The 27,632-nt window shown below is 36.8% G+C and overlaps 1 protein-coding gene across 2 annotated transcripts in view; it reads right to left on the reverse strand.

Annotated features, from left to right (window-relative positions):
• Positions 1–6,524: 6,524 nt before the first annotated feature.
• Positions 6,525–27,632, reverse strand: part of TOR1AIP1 (torsin 1A interacting protein 1) — a 45,335-nt gene continuing 24,227 nt past the window's right edge. For both annotated transcript variants that reach the window (XM_047839685.1, XM_047839687.1), the window contains 6 exons: positions 27,117–27,170; positions 24,090–24,131; positions 23,482–23,550; positions 12,078–12,122; positions 11,668–11,724; positions 6,525–8,904 (listed from right to left, as the gene is read on the reverse strand). In XM_047839685.1, the coding sequence (XP_047695641.1) occupies positions 8,117–8,904; positions 11,668–11,724; positions 12,078–12,122; positions 23,482–23,550; positions 24,090–24,131; positions 27,117–27,170 (1,055 nt within the window). In that variant the 3' untranslated portion in view covers positions 6,525–8,116. The remainder of the gene's footprint in view (positions 8,905–11,667; positions 11,725–12,077; positions 12,123–23,481; positions 23,551–24,089; positions 24,132–27,116; positions 27,171–27,632) is intronic.

The following is a 27,632-nucleotide window of genomic DNA, read 5'->3' on the forward strand; positions in this document are numbered from 1 at the left end:
GGGAGACACAGAACCGGAAGCAGGCTCCAGGCTCCGAGCCATCAGCCCAGAGCCCGACGAGGGGCTCGAACTCCCAGACCGCGAGATCGTGACCTGAGCCGAAGTCGGACGCTCAACCGACTGAGCCACCCAGGCGCCCCTGTTTGTGTTCTTTATATTTCATTTCATATTAAAAGGTCATTTTTAGCATGCACATATAGATTTATATTCCTTCCTGAACACTGTGTGCAAGATTTAAGGCAGATGTTGAGACTATTGTAAAGTTTGACGTTTGTGTCTCTTTCCTAGGGGAATGAGATAACATGATAAAAAGGCAAAAGATTAGTTGCTTAGGACTAAATCTGAGCATAACCTATAGTCCAATCATCTAATACACATTGATCTCCTTGGGGAAAATGGTAAGGGTCAAATAGTTACTTCAAGAACAACCACATGACTCAAAAAGCAGAGCTGCTAATTCAATAACAACACTTAGATGAACAAACCTTCGGTTTGGGGGACCTACCAGCTAATGATAGAAAATCTAATTCTCTGAGACTATTCCCAAAGAGAAAGACTTCATTGGAACGTACCCATGAAGATGCTATATTTCATACAGCAAGTATTACACTATACAACCACAGTGGGAGTCATCTGTTGAACTATAGACAGAGTATGGCCTCCTAGAGATAAAGACTCTTTCAGAGGAGACATCAAGTGAAATACTTTGGGGTTTACAGTATTTTCAGATATTACAAACTTTGCCAGTTTTATAGAATCAGCATTGACAGAGATTTTAAATATCTAGTTCAATGTACGCTCAAGTTGGGAAATCAGAACCATAGTCTGCCTTTGTTATTGGAAAGGTACTCTTTCAAACAGAGTTCTAAACATTTTTGCCAAATTTTATCTCTACAGAGAGGTGTAAATTTCATCAGGTAATGAAGTGATCCCATAGGTCAGGCACTATGTTTCCCTAAATTGTACCCATTATTATATGTATATATAAAAAAAAGAAATGGATATTATGATGGGATAGAATGTAGTGTGATGGTTAACAATGTAAGTACTATGTAAGTTCTGGAGTCACATGGTCTGAGTTCAAATTCTATCTTCAAAGTATAGCTTTGTGTCTTTGTTTTCTCAACTATAATAGGGAGAGAGTAATAGTATTTACTTCAAAGGATTATGAAAATTAAATGAGATACTATATGTATGGTGCAAATCATGGTGCTTGGCACACGATAAGTGCTCAAAAAATGTTAGCTATCATTCACTCCATTTATAGACTACACTAAGCTTGAAGTGTGACAGTTTGGGATCTCTGAGAAGCAGACTCTGACAAAATTTAATGTGCTAGATGTTTACTAGGGAATGCCCTTGGCATGAACACCTATGGAAAAGAGGTGAAGGAAGAGGATGGGGTTGAGGGGGGAGTCACATTACAATACAGGTACCATAGCCTCATCTAACCCCATGGGAAAGCTCTAGAGTGCAAATGGTCCGTCCAAATTGTACTATGATGGACTGAGAAGGCCTGGCCCTTATATTCCCTTAATCAGTCATTGGATGTGTACCACTCTCCCCCTAACCTGGCATGACCTTGAGCAAAATGACTCTCTGCAGCTGAAGTAATCCATGAAGTGACTGACAGTGAAGGCTCTTCACTGACCACATGCCCCGTTTTTGGTGCAACACATCCTTCCTTTAAGGTGATCTAGGTGGCACATCTTTGTGTTCAACACCGGGTAGTCTGTGCAGCACTTGGGAAATAATCTCAACCAGTTATAATTGTTTGAATAAAAGTGAAGTCTTTAAAAAAAAAAGTAGGATAGTGAGGTCGAACAAGCCATGGAAAGATGGGAGAAAAGTCTATATATGTGACAAAAAGCTTTCTCGTTCTTTATAAAACCCCCAGATTTTTACAGACGGGGTTTCTGGTGACTAGAACTGCGATGGGTTGGGGTTTGTAATGGAGGTGTAAGCTAGGAGAAAGTCCAAATACTCTGCATCATAAGGGTCACTTAAGAGGGTGGAAATAGAAGCCAGCCAGCTGATGTCACACAGAAAAGAATTGATAATAAGAATTTAAGTGAACAAAAATAACTGACATTGTACCCTTTGATGCCCTCAGCACTTTCAAAGTGCTTTGCATATAGCAACTGACTGCATCCTCACAATAACACTGTAAGATTTATTTACATTATTTCCCCCATTTTAGAGATGAGGGAACTGAGGCAGAGAGAAGTTAAGTGATTTGCCGATGTCGTTGAGCAAGAAAGGTATGGAGCTGGGATTTGGACCCAGGAGGTCAGACTCCAGACAGTGGGACTTGTGCTCTTAGTCATACGTTCCCTTCTGTTTCTGTGCAATTACCAATGTTTTTGATGCAAACGGACTCTTTCTCAGCAAGTCAAAGAAGTGCCATTTTGCATCTAGGCTGAGAGAGGACGAAAACCTGTGCGGTATGCAGGGACAGCTAAGACCTGGGTTACATATAGGTGTTTCAAAAAAGATGAACTGTGAATCCACACTGCAGGTCTTTAGTTACAACAGCATGATGCCAGTGTAGGCGAGTATGAGTCAACAGGACTGTGTGACGACGGTCTTCAGACTTTTGGTGCGGGTAGTACTTGGATTCCACAAGCTGAGCAAGCAGGAAAGAAAGAAAAGGGTTTAAAGGAGAGCCACGAATAAGAACCTACAAATTGGAAAAATACTCCAACCTGTATAGAGCCTGAATAGATTGGGGGAAAAGTACGGCATATGGCGTTTCTAGAGACTAGGCGCTTAGTGGTTGACAATAGATGTTTTCAAACCAGACTGCCCAAATTCAAATCTCTGCTTTGTTACTTTTTACTTGGATATTCTTAAGTGTCACTGTACCTTTCTGTGCTTCCGTTTCCTATTAAATGGGAGTAACAGTACTACCTCACAGTGTTATTATGAGACTTGAATCTGTTAATACACATGAAGCACTTGAAACGGTGTTTGGAGCATGAATAAACACTTAGGCAAATAGCTGACAAAAAGTAAAAAGAGTGACAGACAACTTAACACGTATTCAAATATAAAGACCTTTATGTAGATCTGTTCCATCTATTTTGTGACACAATGACAGAAGGCCACTTAAACTAGGAGAGATTGAACGAAAATTGCCCATCCAGAATAAATACTGAGTGAATGTTCTCTATAAAGGAGTATATAGCTTGGAGTAGATTCTCAAGTTTAGCCTAAGAATGGTACTGTCTACAATTGGGGGGCAGGGAGGGACTTAAAGAATCAAGTTTGAATCAGGTGCATAGTCTCCTACCATTACACTTGCCCAAGAAACAGTCTGAAAACTAAAGAAGGTTCTCAGTGTTCTTTTGAGGGACTTATAACAAATTAGTAATAGCTATTATATATTAAGATAGTACCTGAAGTGTTAATAACTGGTATTTCTTCAGCATAAAAAATATCAACGCAATGGGAAGAAATCAGAACACATTTGTAGCAGAGCTACAAAAAGGACAAGTTTGCCTAGACAAAAGACGCAGATTTTAAAATTTTAATAGTGTTTCCATCACCCTTTATTTCATTTTTTAAAGTGAAAATGAAATTAATTAACCAGTATAGCATCATGTCATATAAAGGTCTTTATAAATTGGAAGATGTATTCAGTTGTCCCTTAACCGTATCTGCCCACTTGTTGGCCTGACCTCAGGAAAATGCCGTTCCCCATCCCCACCCCATGGTCCCTGTTAAAGGAGTGACCTAGACAGCCATGCTTCATTATATATTCTTTTCAGGGATCATCCATCCATACATTGGGTTGAGCCAAGCAAGTTCATTCTCTTTGTGCGTTTAAGTCACAAAGGGGAAGTTACTAAGGTGAAGTAAGCCAGAAGCAGAGGCAGGGGGGATGGTGGCTGAGCTCTCCATCGGAAGTCCTCTCGTTCCCAGTCTCCTGTCGTTAAGAGTCTGAAATGCATTCTTACAATACCCACCCCACCCCTCTTTTTCTCTTCTGCTTGTTAGACGGCGCTGTTTTTTTTGTTTTTTGTTTTTTTACAATCAAACAATCCCTGACTTATTATGTGTCTCTCTCTACTTCAAACGGCTAAAAGTCAACAATGACATACAGAGATAAGAGTTGAGTCTACCACTGTGTATTTTGTATTTGGGGAGAGAAGATACATGAGCTAAATTGAATGGAGAGTTATTTTTAGTAGTACAGCACTTTGAAGAGTCCTCTGTGCGGTATTTTCCCTAATATGACATTCAATTAACCAAGCCTTGTCATTTCTACCTAAATATTTTTTCTTATCCATTTTCTCTCCACACTCATAGCCATCACTTATTTGGATTATACTACCCTCGTAGGCATTATAAAAAGGTGTAAGGAAACTTGCTTTTTTATTATTTTTTATTTTTTTAATGTTTATTTTTTAGAGAGAGAAAAAGTGGGGGTAGGGACAGAGAAAGAGGGAGAAAAATCCCAAGCAGGCTCTGTGCTGTCAGTGCAGAGCCTGACATAGGGCTCAACCCCACGAACCATGAGATCTGAAATCAAGAGTTGGATGCTTAACCAACTGAGCCACCCAAGTGTCCCAGGAAACTTGCTTTTTATAGAAAACTCAAACTCCACATCTCAACATAAAGACCTCATGTCTTCCCAGTTTTCTCTTTTAACATTCACCTTCCCCTTGAAAACCCCTCCCTAATAATCCTTGCTTCCACCAGAAAAGAACTAGTTTCCCAGGGCATTGGTCCCCTTCCTTAAATTACTCACAGCACTATTGAATTGAGGCTGAAGTAGTTATATCGCTTTAGAAAAAGGCTCAGAATAATAGGAAAAAGCAAAGAATATACGGGGCACCCGGGTGGCGCAGTCGGTTAAGCGTCTGACTTCAGCCAGGTCACGATCTCAGGGTCCAGGAGTTCGAGCCCCACGTCAGGCTCTGGGCTGATGGCTCAGAGCCTGGAGCCTGTTTCCGATTCTGTGTCTCCCTCTCTCTCTGCCCCTCCCCCGTTCATGCTCTGTCTCTCTCTGTCCCAAAAATAAATAAATGTTGAAAAAAAAAATGAAAAAAAAAAAAAAGACTTAAAAAAAAAAAAGAATATACTAAGATGTAACTTACCTATCTTTAGCTAACTAGGTAGGGCGTGCAGTTTTTATTCAACCAATATGATTGAGCAGTCTCTGTCGTTATCACTGTGCATATATTTAGGATACTCTCCTGCTCTCCAGAGGCATATGGTAGTACAAGCGTGCTAACTGTGGTGTCAGGGGTAATACGTGATGAATGAGAGCATAAAAAAGAAGCACCTAAATAGTACTGGGGGAAGGAAAGTAGTGAAGATTTCAGTGAAGTTCTGCCTAAAAAACTCAGCCCTGAAGAACAAATAAGAATTAGCAAAGCATGAAATTGGGGGAAGGGAGAGGGCCTTGAAAGTCTAAGAAAGTGCAAAAGACAAGGGTACAATATGAAAATGTGGAGGGGTTTCGCCCTATTTATGCTCAGGTGACAGACTCTATCTTCCCTACAATCCAGAAGAGGCTGCAAGCACACCAGGACTTCTCTGAATCTGCGCCAAAGAGAGAGAGGTATTCAAGGCAGGAGTTTCCTTTCAGTCAACAGCAACCTCAGCTTGTTTTCCCACTCGGAACCCACATCTTCATCCCAGGTGGCTAAGGCCAGTAGAATCCTCATACTGTAAGATGTTACTCTAAGACTTTGATAAGGACAATATAGAATAGTCCATGATCTACTCAAGAGAAATGCTTCTTTACGTTGCCAACATAAAGTCCACTTTCCAAAGACCCAAGATCAAAGGGAAACTGGATTTTTAAATCTTTAGGCATTAACTAATGGCATGAACTATGCAAACTCATTTCTAAATGACAGTTCTCTTTATAGAATGAAAATCAAGTTTACTTCCAATCTTTGTCTTGAGAACTGGAGCTTTAGAAAACTTCCTTAAATACAAGACGGTCATTAAAAGAAGGGAAGCAAATTAAGTTTCTAGAAATCTGTAAGACCAGTACTGTACTGTGGTTTTCCCTGAGCCGACCTTGCCACCCAAAGTCACACTGTGCCTAATTTCTAGAAACCCTAATTCTATGTTCAAGCTGATGAGTTATTAAATTTTCCCTTCATATGTATAAGGGACAAAAATGTATATAGTCCATAGATAGATATACGGTATATGCATGGTATTAAAATTTCAAGGGGGTAGATGGTTAGGGAAAAAAAAATCTGAAAACACTCTTTAGGGAGGGGAGAAGGACAAATTTGAGAAACACTGCTGTAGATTCTTCTGCCAAGTCAGGAAAACCTAAATTAATTCCAATATAGTGAAAATTCAAAAATCCCTGGATGAAACAGAAGAGCATGGTGATTATATTTTTAACCAATGTACTTGTAAATGGCTACAATTCTCTGGCCTTTGTTTCTCCTAGCAGAAATTACTAAAATTGTTCAAGTGTAAAGAAAACTCTAGGATTAACTAGAAAAAAAGAAAAGGTTCATGAATCATCATTAAGTTTACGACACACAGAGTACAAACCAAGAAAGTAAATTTATTTAAATTACTAAAATAGCTTCTAAAGTCATTTACAGATCAGCTGCTACAATTATTTCTCCTGAAAGACATAAGTAACATTAATTTCTTTAAAATTATTTTGGTCAGCGAAACATTTAATAAAAACATTTGTTTCTCCATATAATATATGTGTATAAAATAAGCCTTTTCAAAAACTCTTGTTTTTAGAATCCTCTATAAATCAGATGACCTGACTTCTGACAGTCAGGAACAATTTTCAATAAAGGGTATAAATTTATGAATACGGGTTGTCCTAGTTGGAAGGAACCGGACCACACTCTACTACCAGGCATGGGAGGATCCTCAACAGGTGAATGATAAAGCCAATGACTGCCTCTAGTATTCTAAAAACAGTATTTTCATTTAAGGTTTGTAGAAATTAAAAAAAAAAAAAAGGTGTATCTAGAATCTTACGATTTTAAGAATAACAAAGCAGTCAACAGATGAGAAAGGTCAGTTATAGATGCCAGGTTACAACTGAAATACAACAGCGGTACAGGAATGCACAGTAGTACATCTCAACATTCTCCACATATGGTAAAGTTCACTTTCTCTTTGGCTCGAGGCACTCTTAATAAAATTTATCACGTGCATAGTGCATCTTTATATTTATAGAACTGCACGCAGAAAATCAAATCCTTCTTCGATAGCCCAGGAAAGCCGGTTAACCCGTGATTTACCAATTCCTGCGATTATATTTCTTAGTTCAAAACAAAGGCTTCAGGATATGTCCAAAATAAACTGCTCTGAACTGACCACACCCTTAAGAGTCAAATGAACAAATATGCTAAATCTTATTATATACATGCTTTAAAATCCTTGGGAGGACCAAAAATTTCTTAAAGGAAAAGGACACGTGAAAAACAAACCCCAGCAGAATTCACTGAGAATAGAGTTCATATGGCTATACCTGAATGACCTAAGTCTCAGTGGCTTATTTTAAATTTCATCTTGAAGATTTTCCCCCTTACCTTCCTCATTCCACAATTTCTCCTTTTCCTTGCCTCCTTCTCCTGCCCTCCAAAGACAAAGAAAACAATCCAAACACACTCAGATGACCTTTCATTACTCTTGCTTCTAAAAGTGGAAACTGACTAAGGAACTCGCACCTAAATGATGGTAAAAGAGAATAATGGGAAAACCCACAGTTGCATTTATAGAGCTGCCTTACTAATAGCAAACTCTGTGAAAAATCTAACTTATAAACTTGGGAGGATTCATAGGAAGGAGCCCAATCCCCCCCAACCTGGTCTGGTCATAACACGGCAGTAATGATTCAACCCCGAGTCTAAACAGACTAGGGGACTGCATGTAAGTTGTAGTCCTCAGAGATCATTAACGCAGATCTTAATGGAAACAGGGAAATGATTCTCTCAAATAACAGATAATTAGGGTGAACAAATGAGTTAGATGTTTCATGTTTACCTAAGAATTTAACATCCTTTAAAAAGAAACCAGTTCTTTCATAAAGAGCTCTGAATTCTGTCTCTGGTTACAAAGGCTGAAAAATTCTCCGAATTTGAGACATGATTTTGTCTTCTGTCACCCTTTATAAGCAGATGCCACTTTTCAGGGCATTTTCAGGTTGGACGGGCAGGACCAAGTGAGAAATACGGCTCCAGAGCCCACTCAATTTATCCGGGTCCATATGTTTGTGGGAGTTGGGTGTGTCAGCGTTGGTGAACTTGACTTTGAGGAAATCTCTCACTTTTTCTTCAATCTCCTTTAGGCCTAGACTGGTTCCAAGCGTCTCCTCCTCCAACAAGACAGTCAGGACTAAGGCTACATCTTTGAAGGCTGCATTTTCATGGTCACAATACTTATAGAAGATCAAAGTGGAGCCTGCAGGCAGTGACTCAAAGCGATGTACCACCGCTGCGTTCTGGCCATTCGTGAACCCGTTGCTCAGTTCCCAGTCTACCTCTTCTTTGACAGTATCACTGTCTTGAGTAGCTTTGTCCGCCCCATCAATCCGGATGGCACGGACACTGTGGAAAGAAGAGTAGGCATCAGCAATTTGTTCACTCAGACACTTCAGTGCTTCTTCAGCATCTCGAGCAGCAGTGAGCAGCAAGATAGCAGGCTGAGGCCGAGGCTGGGAGCTATTCAGATGTCTTTCTAGGAATGTAAGGCTCCTTTTCCACAGCTTCTCATCTTGACCTTGGTACTTATTCATAAGTTGTTTCATCTGGTTCTGGAACTCTTGAACAGGAGTGGTTTTTACCTCAGGAGTACGAACGAAGAGAAAACTCCCGATGGCAAAAGAAGCTACCAGAACGAGCAGGCACCACCACTTCATCTCGACAAAAGATGCACTTTTGGGTTGTCCAGCTGCTTCTGCTCAGGAAAAAAAAAAAAAAAAGAAAGAAAAAGAAATGCCAGTGATCATTTTCTTAGATTCAAGGACAAACGACTTATAAGACCAATATTAATTTCCATAGACATTAAAAGTGGAAGGAATTTAAAGAACGGAGCGGGTAATTTATTTTCTTAAAGAAAGGTTTATCACATGTATTCAAGAAAATCTCACACCCCTAGGTTTTAAGTTATGTGTGTAAATATGCCTCTTCAATGTCAAAATGATAAAAAGTCTTAGAGTAAAAAATAGAATTTAAATGTATGAAATGACATAAGTCAGAAATAAGATAATTTCTAAAGCAAAACTATTATTACTACTATTAATATTTGAGAGATAAACAATACTAAAAGGTTAATGATACTAAAATACAAAATAGATTTTTAAATTTAGATGCTCAGAATTCATGTAGCTGATCATCCAAGGTGGAATGTTTCTGAAGTATACAAAGGGATTAAAAAAGGATGCACTGTAAGTGAATATCTTCCATATATTATAATAGGTAGCTGTCCCTTTAATTGCAGATGCCTATCTTTTGTGGAATGCAAGTTAATACCAGTAAAATTGAGTTTGCAACTCATGGAGTGCCTGGGTGGCTCAGTGGGTTAAGTGTCCCACTTTGGCTCAGGTCGTGATCTCACGGTTCTTGAGTTCAAGCTCCAAGTCGAGTTTTGTACTAACAGTTCAGAGCCTGGAGCCTGCTTTGGATTGTGTCTCCCTCTTTTTCTGCCCCTCCTCCGTTCCTGCATGTGCTGTCTCTTTCTCTCTCTCTCTCTCTCTCTCTCTCTCTCAAAAATAAATAATAAACATTAAAAAAATTGAGTTTGCAACTCATCCTTAATTATTATTGGCAATAATGATACCAATTACATTTACCTAGCACTTTCCAGTTTAATAAAGGACTTTCTCATATACCACTTCATTTAACAGGAAAACAACAATAATACTTTTATACCTTCTATTTATTTATACTACAGAGTTTTTAGAGAAATAGTTCTCAAAGTGTGACTGGTGGGTACCTTGAGATCATTCCAAGGAGGTCCTTGAGGTTAAAGCTATTCTCACAACATTAAGATGTTATCCGACATTTCCCGCCATGTGGACATTTGCATTGATGGTGCAAAGAAAGCAATGGTGGGAAAAACAACTGATACCTTAGCATGAATCAGGGTAGTGGTAATACAGTTTTTGTATTGACACCCATTCATTTAAGGGTATCAGTGAAACTGCTTCATAAAGCAAAATTTTTCATTTAATTAATACTCAACTCTTGAGCACAAATCTTAGTATTTTATGTGAAGAACTGGGAAATATACCTAAAGTACTTCTGCTACCCAGCACAGCACAGTAGTTGTCTCGAGGAAAAGAACTCTGTGCAGCTGAGTTGAACTGAACTAGTACTTTTAAGAACAAGTGACAAAGAATGGTTAGTCAGACTTGAGTATTTGGCAGACATTTTCTTGAAGATGAACAAAGTAAGTCTGTTGTTTCTAGAAAAACAGCTAACAATATTTGTTGCCAATTACAGAATTCATGGTTTAAAGTGAAAATTAGGATTGTAGAAATACTGTATCTGCCACTCTAAGCTTGACAGCTCCTGAATACTTAAGAACTTTTGTCTTGAGATTGGTGGTGATATCAACAAATGTTATCCTTTTTATACTGTATTAAAAATGTGTCAACATTTGGAAGATCTACATAACTTAGTGAACCAGTATTTTCTGAATGATCACTACATGATATTCCATTCAAAGTATAAGAAAGACCAATGGATTTTAAGGTAACAACATAAAAAGTTCATTAATATGGTCTCAGGTTTCACATTTCAAGTACCTTGTTGAGTTTATCAGAATATCCACAATTACCTGAAGACTATTAAAAATCTATATTATCAGTATAAAGCTGGAATGTGGCGTATACTGCAACCAAAACAACATGTTGTAACATACTGAATGAAGGAGATATGAGAATCCAGCTCTATTTTATTAAGCCAGGCATTAAAGAGACTAGAAAATACAAGCAACTGGTCACTATTCTTACTAAATTATTTCAAAATAAATAGGCACTTTAAAATTTTTTCAATTTTAATTTCTAGGTAAATACAGACAGGTATAACACACACACACATATACATATATACATATATATATATACACACATGTATGTATACATATATACATATATATACATATATACACACGTATATGTACATATACGTGTGTATATATGTATATATATTCTTTAGGTATTTATTAATTTTGCTAGTAGAAAGCAATATGAGACCAAAGCCTGAGAGTCACTGTGAAGATTTTTCTTAGTACTTATTCAGGACAATAAGGAGGCTTAGAGAATTAAAGAAACTTGCCCCAAGGCTACACAGAAGGCTAAAGTGGTCGAGTCTGTAGACTCTAAAACCCATGGTAATCCTATTATGTCATGCTATGTGCCATCTTTCTTTTGATTCAGCAAGGTTCACTTGGTTATTATCAGTAGTGCTGCTTATTAACTTTTGCTCTTAGTCTTATGGATAGTCTTATGGATAATTGTTCTTAGTCTTACGGATGTTATTTCATATAGTTTGTCCTTAAAGAATTTCACTGCTAGTAAAATATATACTTTTTCCTCTTAAGTGTTTAAAATACAATTCTTCAAATAGCATTGTTTGCTTTCAAAAAAAAAATTAAAACAATTATGAATGACCGATTTCAGAAACTTGCTTATAAAAACTGAACAGAAAAACTTACTTTGGCTGGAAGTTGATGGAAACTGGTTTCCAAGTTCTGATTTCTGAATGCTGTCATCTAATGATAGAAGTAATAAAGACTTATCAATTTATGGTTCATAATATAAGCATTTCCAACAGAGAAAGAAAATACAAATTCTACCATGAGAATATGAGGCAGAAATCAGCCAGAAATAGAAGAAAAAGTGGAAGATCTAAGCACCCATTAGAATGACAGCTCCTTGAGACTCAAAAGTTATTTCTTTCATAATTATTCACAGCATGCCATGGTCTAGTATAATACATTTGTTTTGTGAGAAAGCCTTAAATTATTTGATCCAAATTACTTAATGGAAGTGGTGAAACGTATAGCACAAAGTTAATAGAACAAAGAAAATAAGTACAACTAAAAGAAAATAAAACGTATTATACCATCTGAAAAACTGCCATATATTGAACTCCTGTCTGGTGATGATGCTGTAAGAAGGGGAAAAAAGGACAAAATATGGATTATGGATTATTGAGCTACTGGATAAGGGGTTTTAAGGTAAAACTCAATCTTAATCCTACTTTCTAACTTAAAATGATTCAAATATTTACTCTGGTGCTTCTGATCATTTCAAATATCAGTAATATTTTTTAAATTATAGTACAAACTTTTCACCATTTCTATTAATAGACAATTCTGTTTTATTTAGGTTTGTGGTCAGATTTCAAAAATAATTTTCTCATGACTCCATCAAATCTCTACTTCTATCATTATTTTAGCAAACAAAATTATCCTAAATTTTTCCTTTTTCCCTCAGTGCTTCTTGGCATGACCACAGATTTTAATATAAGAGAGAGAAGAAATGGAAGGGCAACTCTCAGAAGGGAGAGAGTTACTAATTCATATGACCTACATTTGCTAACACTGCCATCTATCACTTGCCTGGGATTTTATAACTTACGTATATATAAATGACCTTCCTGGTATTTACCAAGAACTTTCATTTGAGAAACACAGGACTAACCTAGAGGTATAAAATTAGCACTGCTAAGGTATAGAAATAGCCTTATTTTTGCTTATATGACAAAAAATGTCAAATGAAACAAAATGACATCAACCTTAAGGCATATTGTTTCACAATTACTAGTGTAGCCTAGGAAATAACATCATTTAGAAACTTGTAATTTAGGTCACCAAAGTTAACAACTGAATTACTAAAACAAACAAGTAAATTCCATCAAGTGATATTTATCTTGAATACCTTACTCTATGGTTACAAAGATCAAATGAGATAGTATATAATATTATAATATAGTAATACATAACTATAATAATATAAAACTATAATACTGAATCACTAAATTCTATTCCTGAAATCATTAAATTATAATACATATTATTATATAAAAGAATCAAATGAGACATTTTATGTAACACATATAACATATAGCTACAATATATATTATACTGATTATAATATATAACAATATACAGTTATTATATAACATGTAATATTTACATAACTCAGAGAACATCTTAAATTAAAAAAAATTTTTTTTTAAGTTTATTTTTGAGAGAGAGAGAGAGGGAGACAGAGTGTAAGTGGGGAGGTGCAGAGAGAGAGGGAGACACAGAACTCAAAGCAGGCTCCAGGCTCTGAGCTGTCAGTACAGAGCCTGACACGGGGCTCAAACTCACGGACTCATGGACCGTGAAATCAAGACCTGAGCTAAAGTCGGCCACCCAACCAACTGAGCCATGCAGGTGCCCCAAACTTAAAATTTTTTTAAAATTAATAATCCCCTTTATAATAATATCAAAAAGAACTAAATATAAGGAATTAACTTATTAGCAAAGAAGGTAAAATATTTGTACACTGGAAACTACGAAATACTAATAAAAGAAATTAAAGCTGACATAAATAGATGGAAAGGTAGCCTATGTTCATGGATTGGAGAATTAATATTCTAATAATGTCTAGGGGAGCGTGGGTGGCTCAGTCGGTTAAGTGACCAACTTCAGCTCAGGTCATGATCTCATAGTTCGTGAGTTCAAGCCCCACGTTTGACTCTGTCCTGACAGTTTGGAGCCTGGAGGCTGCTTTGGATTCTGTGTCTCCCTCTCTCTCTGCCCTCCCCGCTCCCCCCCCCCCCAACACACACTATCCCACTCAAGAATAAACATTAAAGCAATCTATAGATTCAGTATAATCCTTATCAAAATTCCAACGGCATTTTTTACAGAAATACAAAACAATCCTAAAATTCACAAGGAAACACAAGAGACTCTAAATAGAGAAATTCTGAGTAAGAAGAACACAGCTGGGTGCATCACACTTCCTGACTTCAAAGTACATTACAAAGCTAGAGTAATCAAAACAGTATGGTACCGGTGTAAAAACAGACATACAGACCACCAGAAGAGAATAAAGAATCCAGAAATAAATCCATGCAGATATGGTCAACTGATCTTTCACAAGGATACCAAGAATACACAATGGGGAAAGGACAGTCTCTTGAGTAAACGATGTTGGGAAAACTGGACATCCACAAGCAAAAGAATGAAACTGGGACTCTTATACCATACACACACACACACACAAAAATCAATGCAAAATGGATTAAATACTTAAACATAAGAACCCAAACCATAAAATTCCCAGAAAAAATGCAGGGAAAAAGCAACCTGACACTGGCTTTGGCAATGATTTCCTGTATATGACAGCAACAACACAGGCAACAGAAGCAAAAACAGACCATGTGATTACAGCACACTTGAAACATGTGATGAGTTATGTTATCAAAATCACAGTAAGTTTTACCTTGCACCTGTTAGGATAAGTATTATACAAAAGTCAAGAGTGAGACAGAGGATGTAGAGAAATGGGAACCCTTGTGCACTGTAGGTGGGAATATAAATTGCTGCAGCCAGTATGGAAAAAGAGCATGAAGGCTCCTCAGAAACTGAAGAATGAAACTACCAATACGATCCAGCAATCACCCTATTGGATATATACCCAAAGGAACTGAAATTAGGATCTTGAAGGGATATCTGTACGCCTATGTTCACTGCAGTAATATTCATGATAGCCAAGATATGGAAGTAACCTAAAAGTCCACTGATGGATGAGTGAATAAATAAAATGTGGTATATCCAGTTAACCCTTGAACAACATAGGTTTAAACTGTGCAGGTCCACTTATATGTGGACTTTTAACACACTGAACAATTTTTTGAAGATTTATAACAATTTGAAAAACTCACAGTCGAAATGCATAGCCTAGAAATATTTTTAAAAATTAAGAAAAAGTTAAGTATTTCATGAATATATAAAATATATGTAGATACTACTTTATCATTGACTACCATAAAATACACACAAATTACAGTACAGTTAAAATTTATCAAAATTTATGCACCCAGACTGTACATGGTGCCATTTGAAGCTGAGGGAAATATAAACAAACATAAATATGCAGTATTAAAATTTTTTTAATGTTTATTTTTGGGAGACAGAACATGAGCAGCTGAGGGTCAGAGACAGAGGGAGACACAGAATCAGAAGCAGGATCAAGGCTCTGAGCTGTCAGCATAGAACCTGAAGTGGGGTTCGAACTCACAGACCGCAAGATCATGACCTGAGCTAAAGTTGGACACTTAACTCACTGAGCCACCCAGGTGCCCCTAAATATACAGTATTAAATAATAATTGCATAAAATTAACATATGTATATACTTTAATAATGCCATAATTGTTATAGAAGAAACCATCAAACCCAGAACAATAAATTCCTGCTAGAGAAAACTGTGTCCAGATGTGTGTTATCTTATAGGATTTACAACACAGCTGATCAAGGAAATCATGAGAGAGATCATGAATATGGCAGAAAGGTGGGGGGTGAAGGGTATCAAGATATGGATTTTAGATTTCACGATATACTAAAAAGCTAGAATAAGCAAAATAGTATGGTACTCACACAAAAGCAGACACATAGATCAATGGAACAGAATAAAGAGCCCAGAAATAAATTCATGGTTATATGGCCAATTAATCTTCGACAAAGGAGGTGAGAATATAAAATAGGAAAAAAGACCATCTCTTCAATAAACAGTGTTGGGAAAACTGGACAGCAAAAGACTGAAACCGCATCACCTTCTTACACCATACACAAAAATAAACTCAAAATGAATTAAGGACCTAAATGTGAGACCTGACACCATAAAAATCCTAGAAAAGAGCACATATCTCTGACATTGTCCAGGCAACATTGTTTCTAGATATATTTCCTGAGGCAAGGGAAACAACAGCAAAAATAAACTGTTGGAACTACACCAAAATAAAAAGTTTCTGCACAGCAAAGGAAACCATCAATAAAACTAAAGGACAACTTACTGATCAGGAGAAAATATTTGCAAATGACGTATCTGATAAAGAGTTAGTATCCAAAATATAGAAAGAACTTATACAACTCAACACACACAAAAATAATTCAATTAAAAATGGGCAGAAGACATGAACAAGGAAGACATTTCTACAAAGATGACATACAGATGCCCAACAGACACAGGAAAACATGCTCAACATCACTCATCATTAGGAAAATGCAAATCAAAACCACCAGGAGATATCACTTTACACTGTCAGAATGGCTAAAATCAAAAACACAAGAGGGGTGCCCAGGTGGTTCAGTTGGTTAAGCGTCTAACTCTTGGCTTCAACTCAGGTCATGATCTTGCGGTTCGTGGGACAGAGCCCTGTGCAGGCTTTGTGCCACCAGAGGGGAGCCTGCTTGGGATTCTCTCTCCGCCGGCCCCCACCCCCACCCCACTATGTGCCCCTCCCCCACATGCAACTACCTTCTCTCTCAAAATAAATAAACTTAAAGAAAAAAAACAAGAAACAAATGTTGGCATGGACGTGAAGAAAAAAGAACCCTTGTACTGTGGTGGGAAAGCAAACTGGTACAGTCACTGTGGAAAACAGTAGGGAGGTTCCTCCAAAAATTAAAAATAGAACTACCATATGATCCAGTAATTCTGCTACTGGTTATTTACCCAAAGAATATGAAAACACTAATTTGAAAAGATATATGCACCCTATATTTATTGCAGCATTATTTACAATAGCCAAATTATGGAAGCAGCTTAAGTATACATCAATAGATGAATGGATAAAGAAGATGTGGTATAAAAAAAAAAAAGTGGTATATATGTGTGTGTGTAAAAGAATAAAATCGTGCCATTTTCAACAACATGGATGGATCTAGAGAATGTAATGCTAAGTCAAATAAATAAGTCAGAGAAAGACAAGTACCACATGACTTCACTCATATGTGGAATTTTTTTTTTTTTTTTCATATGTGGAATTTAACAAAGAAAGCAAAGAAAAAAAGAGCCAAACAAAAAGATTTTTTTTGTTTGTTTTTGTTCTTTCTGTAATTTTTTTAAAGAATTTTTTGGGGCGCCTGGGTGGCTCAGTCAGTTAAGCATCCGACTTCGGCTCAGGTCACGATCTCACGGTATGTGAGTTCGAGCCCCGCATCGGGCTCTGTGCTGACGGCTCAGAGCCTGGAGCCTGTTTCAGATTCTGTGTCTCCCTCTCTCTCTGACCCTCCCCCGTTCATGCTCTATCTCTCTCTGTCTCAAAAATAAATAAACGTTAAAAAAAATTTTTTAAGAATTTTTTTAAGTTTGTTTGTTTATTTTGAGAGAGAGTAAGTGTAAGCAGGGGAGGGGCAGTGAGAAAGGGAGAAAGAGAATCAGAAGTAGGCTGAGTGCACTGTCAGTGAGGACGGAGCCCTATGTGGGGCTCGATCTCATGAACTGTGAGATCACGACCTGAGCTGAAATCAAGAGTCCACAGCTTAATCAACTGAGCCACTCAGGTGCCCCCACCCCCAAAAGAGACCCTTAACTGTTGAGAACTCATGGTTACAGAGGGGAGGTGGGGGGGTGGCGAGTGACATAGGTGAAGGGGATTAAGGAGTGCACCTGCTGTGATGAGCTCTGAATAACTGCAGAGTCATTCTATACTGTACACCTGAAACTAACATAACTAGACTGCGTGTTAATTATACTGGAATTTAAAAAAAGATATGGGTCTTGGAGAAGTTCAAAAGCTAACAAACACGCCAGAGGAATTAACAGAAGACGACTTGACGGAGAAGGTGTGCTTCTCCTTGACGGAGATGTGGCATCATCTGATGCCAGCCGATGAGGAAGAAGATGTAGAAGCAGCAGCGGCAGAAAACAAACTGACATTAGATAATGTGGCCAGTTATTCAAGACTGCTTTTGACTTAACGACAAGGACCCTTTTATGATAGAGGTACTGAAACTAAAGGAAATGGTGGAAGAAAAACTGGAACCATATAGACACACTTTTAGAGAAATGAGAAGACAAAAAAAAAAAAGTGAGACAGAATTTAAGTATTTTGGAGCATGCCTGCCTCCTGTTCCATGTTCTCCACCTTTTTGGCCTCTGCCACGCTTAAGACAGCAAGACCAACCCTTCCTCCTCCTCCTCAGCCTACTCAACACAAAATGACAACGTTGAAGACCTTTATGATGATGCACTTCCACTTAATGACTAGTAAATAACCATCACGCAGCACAATGAACTGATCTGTTGCGTGTGTATGAATGTCTTGGTGTGAAAATCTAATAAACTGTATGGCAAGAATTGTACGAAGTGTTTTTGGGTCATCATCTTCTCCTAAGTGTTCACTGTGTAGAACACTGTGTGCAAGGCTTGTACGGAAGAGGATAGCCTATCCTTACCCAGGCATAAGAGGAGTGATAATCAATACAAAATTAATAAGGTTAGTTTTCTGTTTATTAATTTTGCTTTCAAGGAATTATGATACCATATACTGCTCTAAGTAATTGGAGAAACTGCCTGTCAGCCTATCATCACAGGTGAATGTTTTGTTTTGTTCTTTAAAGTAACATTATGTTTCCAGGGGGCACCTGGGTGGCGCAGTCGGTTAAGCGTCCGACTTCGGCCAGGTCACGATCTCGCGGTCCGTGAGTTCGAGCCCCGCGTCAGGCAGGCTCTGGGCTGATGGCTTGGAGCCTGGAGCCTGTTTCTGATTCTGTGTCTCCCTCTCTCTTTGCCCCTCCCCTGTTCATGCTCTGTCTCTCTCTGTCCCAAAAATAAATAAAAAACGTTGAAAAAAAAATTTAAAAAAAAAATAAAGTAACATTATGTTTCCAAATACTGTATTATGAATCTGACTGTAATAGTGTCTGCCATAAAAATTTTATAATGATTCATTTATTAGTGTATCGATTAGGCTACTATGAGGCAATCGTATCGATTACACGAGGCCACCATAAAACAATCATACTACTGCTTCTTCATTATCAACTCGTGACTTGTTACACTTGCAAATAAATACAAATTGCTTTTTTACACTGTATTTTCATTTTTAATGCCTAGTGTTAATAATATGTATAAAATCTACAGTGTTTTGCATCATATAAGACAATATAGCTGTAAGTTCTGAAAATTCATTTTGTGAGGAATCTAAAATAGTCAAGTTCACAGAAGCAGAGAGGTGGAATGGTGTTTGTAGGAGGGAGGGGAAAGGGAAAATGAGGAGATTTTAGTTAAAGGTACACAGTTTCAGGTATACAAGATGCCTAAGTGCTAGCAATCTACTGCAAAGCATAGTACCTATAGTTAACAATACTGTACCATATGTTTAAAAATTTGCTAAGAGGGTAGATCTTATGTTAAGTCATACACACACATAGTAATAAATAAAGAGGGTGAGAGGAAACTTTTGGAGGTGACAGATACGCTAACAGTATAGACTGTGGTTATAGTTTTGCGGATGTATACTCATCCCCAAGCATATTAAGCCTGTAATACATTAAATGTATGCCAATTATACCTCAATAAAATGTTTTAAAAAGTTACTATATGAGGACACCAAGTAGAGGAACCAATAGTGAAAGAGCATGTGACACATAATACAATTGTCTTAGAAAAAAAATCCATCAAGAAAATGTTTATCTTGTATATCTTAATCCATGGTTGCAAAGTTCAAATGAGATAATGTAAGAAAATTCTGTTAAGTGCTCTTCTATGATGATTTTAATGATAAAGAATAGCTAAATAAGTTACTATCTAACATATGTAATATATATAAAATTCATAGAACACAAACTTATAAGCAGGGTATATACTGTTCAGGCAGACAGCATTCTCTAAGAGGTAATCTCTATCCCTCTTCTTATTAAAAATATCATCAGAGGGGCGCCTGGGTGGCGCAGTCGGTTAAGCGTCCGACTTCAGCCAGGTCATGATCTCGCGGTCCGGGAGTTTGAGCCCCGCGTCAGGCTCTGGGCTGATGGCTCAGAGCCTGGAGCCTGTTTCCCATTCTGTGTCTCCCTCTCGCTCTGCCCCTCCCCCGTTCATGCTCTGTCTCTCTCTGTCCCAAAAATAAATAAACGTTGAAAAAAAAAAATATATTAAAAAAAAATATATCATCAGAAATAGTGACAGAAATTCCTAAAAAAAACCAAAAACCAAAAAACACACCACACACATACACCACACATACACACACACACACACACACACACACACACACCCCTTTTCAAAAGATAAAGCTTTAGGTTTTCCAGTCAGAAGAGTATGGTAACAATCACTCTATAAAAGTCAAGTGCAGAGGACATGAATCTTTCATAGTTGTTATTACTGATTACTACACAATATATTGTTAACAATAAATAAGTAATCATTTAGTGATTATTTACTAATTAGTAATTATGCATTTGGTATTCAGACATAAAAAGTTGTGTTCACATATATAACAAGATAATTAGAATAACCAGTCATAGGCACTATTGTCCCCACGTTAAAGGTAAGAAAAGGTAAGAAAACCTTAACAAAGGCTAAGTGGCTTTACCAAGGTCACTCAATTAGTAAGTAGAAGAGCTGGGACTGCAGCTCTAACTCCAAACTCTCCTTTGTATCTCTGAACTACTTTTATTTTATTTATTTATTTTATTTTTATTTTTTAATGTTTATTTATTTTTGAGAGAGAGACAGAGCATGCGCAGGAAGGGGCAGAGAGAGGGGGAGACACAGAATCTGAAGCAGGCTCCAGGCTCTGAGCTGTCAGCACAGGGCCCAATGTGGGGCTCAAACTCACAAGCTGTGAGATCATGATCTGAGCTGAAGTTGGCTGCTTAACTAACTGAGCTACCCAGGCATTCCTCTGTGCTACTTTCAGAGACAGGTTCCAAAACATGTATATCAATGAGGCACACACTCATAGAGGCCTGACCTCTCCCTAGATACTCTTCCCTATTCTCACTGTTTTATTACCTGGGAAATAGGAAAAATAAAGACAGTGATTCTATCTTCTCCAAAAGACTAGAAAACAGGCAGAAACCCAAACTGGGACCTGTCTACCTAAGGAACTGTGCTATCATGGGTTGACAATAAGGATGTGAAAGTCCCAGGTTCGTAAACACCTAAATCTAAAAATTAATTTTTTTCTCACTAAAGAATATGGAAATATAAACTTAATGAAATAATGAAATTATTAGAATGCTAAGCAAAAACCATTTTAAATGATCTTGGATTAAAGAGGAATCTGTCAGTCCATATGAAAATCACTGCAGGCCTCTACTTTCACTAAAAATATTTTCATGTTCACTGTTCTTAAAGTTCTTATGTAGCTAAAGGTCTAAAAAATTCTGTTATCTGCACCTCAGTGTGCAAACTTCTGGCATATAATTTCTATATAATTCTCAAAGCTCTGTATATGTAGTAGATGGCTATCAATCAGTATGCAGATATTTAAGCCATAATAAATACACTAAGACATCGGGCGCCTGGGTGGCGCAGTCGGTTAAGCATCCGACTTCAGCCAGGTCACGATCTCGCGGTCCGTGAGTTCGAGCCCCACGTCAGGCTCTGGGCTGATGGCTCAGAGCCTGGAGCCTGTTTCCGATTCTGTGTCTCCCCTCTCTCTCTGCCCCTCCCCCGTTCATGCTCTGTCTCTCTCTGTCCCAAAAATAAATAAACGTTGAAAATAAATAAATAAATAAATAAATACACTAAGACAAAGCAGGGACGCAAACAGACTAAGCCTTACCTATTAATTTAGCAACTAAAAAAATCTATTTCTGCATTCTAATCAGATCTTCAGTATAATTATTTTCCCTTCTCCATTGCATTTGCACAATGTCTTATCAGAGGAAATAAAAATTATATATTTTTGGTAACAAAGTGTACTACAGTTACCTGGAAGAAATACATCTGTTATCAATTACCCGGAATGTATAGTTAAGAACTAAGAAATAAAATAAGAACTGAGTTTTTCATAGAAAATATACTTAAACTCATCCATTTTTACTTCCAAGAGTTTATTTCTTAGATCTTCAAAGTAAGTTTTAATTTTGATACTGGTTACAAGCAAAATCCTAGTAAGCTAAATAATATTTGCTTTCCTAACTATAACAGGTCAGGAAGAGCAAATTGTAAGAAGAAATAGTTTTCTAACACCAGGTACATACAACAATAAGGAATGACAGCCAACAATAAGGCAAGGACAGAAAGTTTTTTCAGTTTTAGACTGAAGAACTCACATGTGGGGTAAAACTTCAACTGTTGGGAACAATGAATTATGACCACCACTACTTTACTGATGATAAAACAAAGCCACAGAGGTTTGTTTACACAAGCTAACTTTGTCAATTATAGTTAGTCATTTTTTGAGCAAGAGATGGAGTTTTTTTTTTTTTTTAATGTTTATTTATTTTTGAGAGAAAGAAAGTCTGAGAGTGAGCAGGGGAGGGGAGAGAGAGAGGGAAACAGAGAATCCAAAGCAGGCTCCAGGCTCCGAGCTGTCAGCACAGAGCCCAATGTGGGACTTGAACTCACGGATCGTGAGATCATGACCTAAGCTGAAGTCAGATGCTTAACTGACTGAGCCACCCAGGAGCCCCTTATATTATCTAAATAAAAGAAAAGGATGGGGCGCCTGGCTGGCTCAGTTGGTTGAGCGTCCGACTTTGGCTCGGGTCATGATCTCCTGGTTTGTGAGTTCGAGCCCCGTGTCAGGCTCTGTGCTGACAGCTCAGAGCCTGGAGCCTGCTTCCGATTCCGTGTCTCCCTCTCTTTCTGCCCCTCCCCCGCTCATGATCTATCTCTCTCTCTCTGTCAAAAATAAATAAAACATTAAAAAACTTTTTTAAATAAAAGTAAAGGAATACCAAATAACCTTGAGATTATTGTGGTTAGAGTATAAAGAAGGGATAAAGGTGAAGGGTAACTTAATTTTTTTTTTACACGGTCAAGGTTTAATGTGGAAACTGCTATAGAAATTATGATAGACACTGAATTCAAAGCATGATTATTTCATCACATCTATATATGGTATTTTTCAGATTCTGTGACACTTAATCCATCCTAAGCCTAAACAAGAAAATACTATTTGTAGATTTCATCCTTTATTACTTAATATAATGGGTATGCAGAATTTCTCTGATTATTTACATAAAAGTAAATAATGTCTGCTACAAATAAAAAACAGGTATTGTCAAAAGAGTAGAATTTCATTATCATGTACAGATTGGACTGCAGCTAGATAGAAGTGAAAACTTCATCCACTGGTTTTCTCCCACCACTATTTACACTTAACAACAGACCATCTCCTGACATTCCAAGCAGATGGAAATATCTTGTAGTCATAGCTTTGCTTCAGTAATGAAATCACAATCTAAATGCCTATCTGAAGAACTAAATATTTTTGTATACTGAGTAATAAAGAAAAGCAGCAAATATACGTGAAATTACTTCAGTAACAGGTAAAGATTTAGCAACTTACTTTGCATCTTAGTCCTTATTCTTGTGGATTGTTCAAACCATTCCTGAGGTTTTTTTTGATATCCCGAGCCTAAAGCAAATGCATACACCAAGATATCATTTCAATATTTTGAAAATGTATACCATACTCCTGTTACAAGGTAAATTTATCAGAAAGGTAAAACAAAGTTGGGGAAGAAAACAATAAAAGCAATAGGTTCAGAAGTAAAAGATAATGTCAAAGGATCACACCAGTGAAGGATGAACCACTTCCTACAGCAAAATAGACAGCAAATAAATATATAATCACCTAAAAGACAAAACTAGGTACCAATCCTTTGTTCTGGTCTATGAGAATGACTGAATTCAATAATACATGAACTTGGTTTCAATGTATTTAAGAAGAAAAAAGTTAACCATTCACTCTTGCAAATAAGTTACTTTAGGTAAAATAATCCTGAACACATTTCCACATCACAGAGTAATTATACACATTTGATACTAATGTGTGGTGGATTAAAAGGCAAAGAGGCTAAAATGACTTAAAATCCTATTCAAACGTTTTGTTGGCAGAATAAGACAAGGTCAGAATTGCTTGACTGATAAAAGAACAGACAACCAACAACTTACTTAGCACTGAAGGTTGCTTATCAAGAGTTATGAAGTCTCGACCTATAACAGAAAACAGAGATAAGGTCATGGAATACTTGGAAATAAGAACAATGTAAATACTGCATAGACATTATACTTGTATACTATGGATACTATAAACCAAAAAATCACCACAAAAATCAAACCTTTCTTTCATCAGTCCCAAACATATATACTATATTCATTGTTTTCCCTTTTCTAAGCATCAAAGTGTTCAGGAATTGGATAATAAGTCAACTTTAAAATCAATACCATCAAAATAATGGCAGCACATACTAAATGTCAGGTATCAAGTATAATTTTACTTAATGCTCACACTTTATGTGGTCAGCACCATTATTCCCATTTTACAAATATATGGAATATATATATACATATATATACATACATATGTATATACATAATATATAGAAATAGTATATATATGTAATATGGAAGTAGTAAAGCTCAGATACAAACCCACGCAGTCCATATATGTTATGCTATATACTGGTGTATATGGCCTATACTATATAAGCAATTTTGTGGACACTGCAAAGTAGTTATGAAGTGAAAGTTCTGAAGTAAAAAAAGTAGTTACTTTTTTGTTTTGGGATGGTATTTAAGGACAAATGGGATGATTAGAAATGATATTTCAAACAATTATAACAAGGGAAATTTCTAAATCTGTTCTGAAGAAATGAGTTATTTCTACCCAATGATACAAGTATTATTGTAAATTTTTCAAATTTATTTTTTCTAAATACAAATGTAATATATATATGCTAACTGTAAAAGAAATATAACATTCTGAATTTTTTTAATGTTTATTTATTTTTGAGAGAGAGAGAGAGACAGAGCATGAAGTAGGCAGGGGCAGAGGGAGAGAGGGAGACACAAAATCCAAAGAAGGCTCCAGGCTCTGAGCTCTCAGCATAAAGCCTGATGTGGGCTCGAACTCACAGACCACGAGATCATAACCTGAGCTGAAGTTGGACACTTAACCGACTGAGCCACCCAGGTGCCCCAAGAAATAGAACATTCTAGAAATGTGTAACTTAAAAATTCATAAATATCTACTAAGTGACTACTACACACAGGAATACCATGTCGAATAAGACATATGAATATTCTTCCAGATTTGTTTTCAGTCTATCCCAACAAAAGAAAAACAGTAGACCTGTTTTTTAACATGTCTTTCATTGATTTGAAAAAGTAGGCTTCACGCCCAGTGTGGAAGCAAACCTGGGGCTTGAACCCACAACCCTGAGATAAAGACCTGAGCTGAAGTCAAGAGTCAGACGCTTAACTGACTGAGCCACCCAGGAGCCCCAAGGAGTAGTTTTAAAAAAACACCTCTGATGTAGGGCTGTATCTTATAATCGAGGGCATATCATAGTTTAACTGGATGATTTTTCTTTTTCAGTTATACAAAAAATAATGGCATCTTAAGTTCAAGGATATATACCTCGATCACCTATTCATTAGTATACAAAGTATTCACTTTTCATAATTGTATGCATGTAGCATAATTTACATAGAGAGATACATTTAAGAGCTTCCAAATATCAAAGATTTAGAATAACAAAGGGCAAACATATAAGATGATTCAGCAAGTAATTTTCCACAAATGATTTTCTAAATTTTTTGTTTTTATGTTTTATTCTCTTTGTTGAGAGACAGAGAGTGAGCAGGGGAGGGGCAGAGAGAGAGGGAGACAGAATCCAAAACAGCAGGCTCCAGGCTGCCAGCACAGAGCCCAAAGCAGGGCTCGAACCCATGAACGTGAGCTCATGACCTGAGACAAAGTGGGATGGTCAATTGACTGAGCCACCCAGGTACCCCACAAAGGACTTATTTTTGTGTCTCAGTGGCTTTTATTTTATCTCAGTTTTATCCCAGAACCTGATAAAAACTAAATATATATAATGTGAAATATGTGGAATTATATAAATACAATGATTAATAAAACAGATTTACAAAGACTTTTTCTTTAAAAACAGTTTCATGTTTCAAGAAAGGTGATGTGGAAGGAAAAAAAAAGTCCTTGAAGATTTTACATACAAGGATATTTTAGATTGATTAATAATTAACTCAAATTCTGGGACTTAACTAAACATGGGAAAGAGGGGCACCTGGGTGGCTCAGTTGGTTGGGTGACCGACTTTGGCTCAGGTCATGATCTCACGGTTCGTGGGTTGGAGCCCTGCGTCAGGCTCTGTGCTGATGGCTTGGAGCCTGGAGCCTGCTTCGGATTCTGTGTCTCCCCCTCTCTCTGCCCCTCCCCTGCTCATGCTCTGTGTCTCTCTGTCTCTCAATAATAAATAAATGTTAAAAAAAAAAATTAAAAAAATAAATAAACATGGGAAAGAAACAGCATCATTTCTGCTTAACCTAAGAAAATACATATCTACTTTAGATAATCTGCAAAGTACAGAAAAAAAAGGAAAAGAAAAATATCACCAATTATTCTACCATTCTAAACAAATGATTGTTATCAGCACTTTAGTATATTACTTTCCAATCCTTTCTTTTGTTATGTTTTTTTCAACGTATTGTGAAAATTTTCAAAATTGTAAGCAAGGCTATAAGATTTTGATATACACACCACCTAGCTTTCCATTAACTTCTTATTATACTTTGCTTTATCACTTGTTTATTCATCCTTCCAAACTTTTGCAATAGAGCTCAAATCATACTGCATATAAAATTTTATATCCTTATTAGAATATGTCCATGTAAGTAGCTCAAACTACGTTAGTTAATTAAACTAAGAATAGTCAACAAATTTATATGGCAAACAAGGACATTCAGCAAGTCACAGAAAGCAGATTTTTGTTTTTAAATTTGAATTCAAGGTTGAGTACAGAGATGAAGCAAATTCAAGATGCAGGATGAGTTTTTTAGCATTCACTATACCTCTTTTTCAACACTTTACATTAAAAGAGGATCTTCAAAAATAAAAACAGCATTTGACCACACACACACAGGTAGAATTTCAAGAGTTTAAAACATGGTTTTACTTACTTTGTGATGACCGCCAAAGTGATTCTGGATATTGACTTGATTTCGTAGTTTGATCTGAAAGAACAAAAGAAATAAAGTGCACTATAAAGCATATTGTACTTTTTAAACGCATATTTTACCAAGAGGACAGTAAGTAATCAAAAGAACAAAAATATTCAGTAAAACCCCAGGGAATTCAACACTTGGAGCAGTGTTGAATATTTAATTTTTTTATTTTAAGTAGGCTTCATGCTCAGTGTGGAGTGCAACGCAGAGCCCAACCACCCAGGTGTCCCAGGAACACATTTTATTTTTTTTAAGTTTCTAAAGAGCCATGTTGTATCTAAAAACTTAACTAAATAATTACCTTTTCCCTAACGACTTTCTAAAGAAAAAAAATAGAAGATGTAGAACATGACGTGAGGTAAGGAAGATAATGAAACCTTTTGAGTTGGGGAACACTTTGAAAGTTTATAATGGATCTTCTTGAAATCATTAATACCTATTTTGCCTCAAATTTTTCTTGTAAATGGTTAA

Source organism: Prionailurus viverrinus, chromosome F1 (assembly GCF_022837055.1).
Source record: "Prionailurus viverrinus isolate Anna chromosome F1, UM_Priviv_1.0, whole genome shotgun sequence".
Classification (NCBI taxonomy): domain Eukaryota; kingdom Metazoa; phylum Chordata; class Mammalia; order Carnivora; family Felidae; genus Prionailurus; species Prionailurus viverrinus.